At 35.3% G+C, this 6,000-nt stretch overlaps 1 protein-coding gene across 1 annotated transcript in view; it reads right to left on the bottom strand.

The window, feature by feature from the left end:
- The window catches only part of LOC142358632 (uncharacterized), an 85,767-nt gene that overhangs the window by 35,552 nt on the left and 44,215 nt on the right, over positions 1–6,000 (bottom strand). The window contains exons 5-6 of the mRNA XM_075410134.1: positions 4,797–5,614; positions 589–691 (exon numbers count right to left, since the gene is read on the bottom strand). Coding sequence (XP_075266249.1) covers positions 589–691; positions 4,797–5,614 — 921 coding nt within the window. The remainder of the gene's footprint in view (positions 1–588; positions 692–4,796; positions 5,615–6,000) is intronic.

Raw genomic sequence — 6,000 nt, 5'->3', positions numbered from 1 at the left:
AAAGCAGAGTTGCTTTGTTACCAAAGGAATCAATTTATTTAAATAAAATACTTTAAAATAATAATCTGAACCAATTCCATGAACCGCATGGTGGGGGTTGACACCCGAACATACCAAAAATTGAATCCTGAGACCTGAAATCTGGAACAAAAACTTTCATGCACTTGAACACTTCGAAATGTTTGACTTTTTTCTTCGATTTTTGTAATGATGAGAATTGAAACCACCACACCCATTCCAATAACAATCATTACAAAGTAATACAATTTCCGGAAATCCAAAATAACAAAGGTTTTCTAATGTATCCCGCAAAATTCGAAAAATTTTCGTGTCTTACTAGGGAAGCAACGGGTTGGGACATTTGACTGTTAATGTGACGAACGGGGCGAAAGAAGACGCCATTAAATTACTAAAATGCGAAACAACATCTTGTGCCCCCCCCCCCCCCCGTTGCGAACCCAGTGAGTAAGTTACTAATCGCCTTAACAATACAATTCAATTTCTCTGAATTGTAAAATAGAAAAACAGTGCTGCAAAGCTCTTTCAACAGACTTTGTCTGGCATGAAGTATATAAATATAGTGCCAACCCAAGTGTAATTGATAGCCCTGTGGTTTTTCACAGGAAACCTGTTTGCTATGATCATAGTTCGCGACACTAAGTTCTTCTGGTACCATTTAGCAGATGAAACTGTGAGCCAGCAGTGAACAGGAATATTTTAAATAATTTGTCGGGAAGGTTTCTTTACCGAAATGTCAAGTGTTTAATAGAAAAAGTATATCGAAAAACGGTCAGAGAATCATTAAGTTGAGGTTATTTATGGTTGACACATTTGATATTCCTCTGTGTTTTAACGTCATTGGTTAATTGTCTTGCTCCAAATCGCAATTACGAGTTCTCATATCATGTTTCCCTTTTTCGTCGACTATTAAGGCTGGAAAGACATTTGAAATAATCTATGAGTTACCAACGATAAATAAACAAGGAACAACATAAGAAAAAATACTCAATTTTGTGTCAGACTGCAATTCGACTACATATGGGAATTGATGGGGATGCATAGGGATTCGGGTTCATTCCTTCTTTTTCATGGAGGACTGATATAGATATAATCGTAGGAAAAAAGTATAGAGGGCTCTTGCTGCTGTGCCAAGAATTAAACTCCCATTAAATAAACAAAGCCGTTAGAATACCGGAACCGACTCGAAGTGTCGTGCATTATAATCTTTAACCTAACCTTACCCAAATCAGAACATCAAAATAGACATGACAAAAAATTGGGGGGGGGGGGGTTTGGGGGCAGGTTTGGGGGGGGGGGGTAGGTGGTGGTCTGTAGTTTTGGTTTTGATATGTAGGGTTGACTTATAAAGGATCAAAAAAACATCAAAATGACCTCTTCACCTTATATATTATCAGCAGCTCCTTATTACTATACACTAACTAAGTAAGCTACTGTTAAAATAAAATTTTAGAGAACAGAAGTGAGCTATAAAAAAACAGAAGTAAATGTTCGAAACAACAGAGGTCAAAATTCAAGTCATGAACAAACTTGCTCTAGTTATGATAACCTGTACAGTCCCAATACTCCCCTTCGAGTTGAAAAAACCTGTAGAATACCAATACTCCTCTTCGACTAGTAATAATACGTCAGTGGGAGCTCCTTAACTCCGGAGCAGTAGCATGTAGAAAACAAGTGCAAGTACCACTGTGATTTTTTTAGAACTGACCGTAAAAATCATTTCAGATATTTAAAATCAAACATGCCAAAGATTTCTTGCGCTTGACATGGCAAACAAAACATTGTAAGGGCTTTCCCCGTTTTTGTAAAGCTTAAATTAAACTTGCAGAAGATTTCCTATGATCAAAAAGTGATTGATCAATAGCAGGCAAAAACTTTCGATTAATATATTACGAAAAATTGGGGAAGAGCTATCGAATAATTTCTTAACATGAAATATTAAAAGAAGATAAAAATTGGCAAGGAGTTAGTTGACCTGTAATGTCCATTTCATTCCACCGCTTTGCAAAACCAGAATTCAAATTTAGCGTCACAAAAAAGCAATTTCTTTCAATTTTAAGCTGGCTACTTTGGTTACAATAGGACGTTTAAATAATACATCAGCGTGGCTTGCCTATTCCGGAGCAGTAACAGTATACCCAGTGCAATATACCTAGTAATATTTTAACTATATACATTTTCAATCAACAAACTATGTAAATCAGATAGTTTTTATTATTCCTCAACCCTGAAAAAAGAAATAAATCCCTTTCTTTTCTTATTTACAGAATATATCCATTCCAACACAATAGCTTATTTTTGTTTTTTCTTCATTACAAAAAAGATCAATTTAAATTTTTTCTGCAATTTGATTCTAAAAAAACTGAGTGACGGTATTGTTACAACTTACATATGAAAGAACTGTGACAATATTGTTTAAAGACGGGTAACAGCAACAACATTTTTGTTTGAAACCAAAATAAAGCATTGAGAAGAGTTTTTTAATTTGCATTTATCTCAAATGTTATATATATATAGTTTTTGGTTTTCTCTCTCTCTCTCATGTGTTGAATTTTGTGATTAAAATGTTTCAAAGCCACACTTTGAGAAACAAAACAAAAATGCTGTCTTGGAAGAATAATTCCGTTGAAAAACTATTGTTGCGAAGCTACTTGGAAAAATAAGCGCCCATTGGAAAGAGAAAAGCACTAAATAGTTTTTAAGTACTAAAACATGTAATTTTAACTAGCTTTACAGTCTAGAAGGATCGAAAGGCATGTGTTTTTCAAGATTGACATTTTTTCATCTTAATCTTTCCTTTACTCCTTATTGCTTATGGCAATTAATTTTTTTAAATATCATGTCAGGTAAAAATCAACAATAATAGTTGGTTTCCCTACTGGCTAGGGTCATTTAGCATTCAAGATTTCAGTGCCAAATAATATCTAAAAGTTGTAAAAAGGTGAGGTTCTCAAGCTTTCATCTCGTTTCTTGTTCTTATATTTTCTGTTATAGACAGAAATTTTTCACCTAGTAAGGTTTTTGTTAGTGCTTCTTTGCATTATTTCACTGCCTTGCAGGCAAATACTTTCCTGAATAAGCTTAAATGTCAAAAATTCAACCTAGGAAATGTCCGATTTTCAATCCTTATAACATTAAAACATAATGGTCTAATTTCGGGTGAATTACTCTGAAACGAACGACGAGCAGTTAGGTGCTCGGCCTACTTTAGCTCAAATGAAGGGGTGCTGTTTTGAGCTTATGAAGAGGGAGCGGGGATGAGGAGGGGAGATGGAAGTGAGCACGGGTTTTGACAGCTTTTTGAGTTTACGGGTGGAATGAGGTGGATTGAGGGGCGGAGGAGGAAGTGGGGGCAGGTTAAGTGGTTTGGGTTAAGTGGGGGTGGTGGTTTGTTGGGAGAAGGTTAAGTGGGAGGGAGTAGGGTTGAAATGGGAGCAAGCAAACTCGAAGAACCACTCTGCATAAAAAGGCGAAAAAAAATTTAGTCTTTTACTTCTTTCAGATTAAGCTCTCTGCCTTGATTGCCTTGTTGTAGTGATCTTTGAAATCGTATTTTGGAGTCATTAAGCGAAGTTAATGCCGCAAAATTTTACCTATTTATTCTGTTTTTGGGAACGAAAAGTCAAAAGAATCAGACGAAGAATCGGTCAGGCGAAAAATCAATGAAAAGAGCCCTAATATAATTGCTACAAACTTCGTCTTCTTAGCAACGCTAAAGAATGAATTTGAACAACCATCAAAAATCAAACCTTGCAAAATAGCAACTAAAAACATAACCGACTAAAGGTCGGAAGAATTGCTCTCGAATCAATTGCTTCAGTCGAGGGGGGGGGGGGGAGCTGAAATGGGACTAAGAAGTTCAATAGTGGGCTTAAAATAACCACATTAGAGGTTAATATATACCACAATTGAAATTTGAAATGAAAAATGGCACCAGTTTCGGCGTACTTTTCATTGGACTTTTAGTATAAAATTGCCGCCAATTGAGTTCAGCTGCTTGAAATTGTGATTAAGAGAGAATTTTATCTCGCGAAACGCAAAAAGTCAAGGGCGTAAAAGTCACTCAAAAAGTCAAAACTGTCAAGCAAAAATTTTGCATAAAAAAGACACACACGTTTACATTAATTGCTATGAACTTCGTTCAAGAGCAATTAATTAGTTTTTTTTCTTTTGAGGAACTTTTCCGCTATGCAACAGCGTGAACAACCCTGAAACAAAACAGGAAAAAAGCCCGTCATTAACCATTAATTTAAGCGTATTATCAACTTACCAAAAATAGAGAACACTACTTAAAAAATGTACACTGATTTTTTTAGAATGTACATTGATTTGAACTTGGCAAAACATAAGAAATTGCTAATTGAGATAACGGAAAATGATAATTGTGAAAATCAGTTAGTCATAATTCGATCAAAAACTCTGTTAGTGGCCTTTATAGCGTAGTTTGGAAGTTCAAAGAAAATATATCGGTTCCCGCAGTGCGAGTATTGAATAATTATAGTTGCAGGAAACATATAAAAAGAAATTTAAGAACGGAATAGAAACAGAAAACAAACTCTGTCAGCTTATTTCTGGTGCAGATCGCAGCTATTTGTTTATCGCATAGGTATCTTTCATCGCAGGTATCTATCGCATAAGTTATTTCATTTCGACTTTTATCCCTTACTGTTAAAGAGTTTTGATTACTTTTGCGATTCTCAGAAGCTACCTTGTTCATACAGGATTTTCAATGAAATATTTTTTGTAACAAGTTGTCATTTAGGAGTTAAAATATTCCTTGAAAAGTAATTATGACAAAAATCCACTTAACCACTGCAAACACAATAAACACACCCAGGCTTTGGAAATTGATATGTGACACAACAACTAAACAAATGCACGCCAGAAGAATATCTCCGTAAATGTACATCAAGTCCACATTTCTGAAGACAGTAAACGACGCGCCCAAACCACATCCAACGATCAGGCCAGGTAAAATTGTCACCGAAAATAATTTTCCACTTTTCCATAAAATCTTCGCCTTTGCAGCGGCGTTCACAACTCGGATATTGAATGCCGCAAAAGTGAGTGCGCACACAATTAAAAAAATGGTATGAACATAAATGATATTTCCGATGTCTTCAACAATTGCAAAAGAGAAATGCAAAACGTAAATGGCGAATAAAAATGAGCACACACAAGCATAACCCATGTTCAAAACAGGCAAGGGGAGTTTATTGCAATATCTGATATTAGCAATCTTGCGTCTGTAGTTTTTATCCTGTGGTCCCATCAAAAGCAAAATATTTTTTCTGTCAAACCTCCGCATGAAGTATGAACATACCAACATTACAGTGTGAACAAGAAGTACTAGCATTACCACGAGGTAAGGTTTTAACACCTGACTCGTCAACAAGTCGGCGTCCAAAACTGAACAAAGTAGCTTTGAATGTGACTTGTTGCTATGGTGACGGGTTGGAACAAAGAAGGGTGTCTGTTTTGGATCGGGAATAGGGATCGGAGTTGAAACTCGGAAGAATATGACAGTGTAGTTTCCGTATCTGTTGCATATTGGATCGACTGCTTCTACTAACTCAACTGGGTTTATATTCCTTTCCTGAAATGAAGGCTTGTTTGAAAAAGTAAATGACAGAATTTAAGAAGAAATAATGTCAAACAGGGGGCAAAAAAGCAAAAATTCAAGCAATAGAAACAATCAGAGAGAATTAATATATGTAACGGAATATTTGATCGAGGCAGACTTTCGCTGCCCTGTTTAATAACGATTTGATGGGAATTTTTCGGTTACAATTGACAAATGTTCATCGGTTAAAGCTTAAAAATTGGTTATGATAATTGTTTGTTGTATTGTTATCAGCTTTTGTTTGTTACAAATAATTTTTGTTATAAATATTTATCAATAATTGTATTTTAATTTTGTTTATAACAGTTGTTTTGTTATAAATCTAGCTTGGTTAAAGAGAAGGATAAGGACAACTGTAT

Source organism: Convolutriloba macropyga, chromosome 1 (assembly GCF_964194025.1).
Source record: "Convolutriloba macropyga chromosome 1, txConMacr16.3, whole genome shotgun sequence".
NCBI lineage: Eukaryota > Metazoa > Xenacoelomorpha > Acoela > Convolutidae > Convolutriloba > Convolutriloba macropyga.
This window is presented reverse-complemented; position numbering and strand designations above follow the sequence as displayed.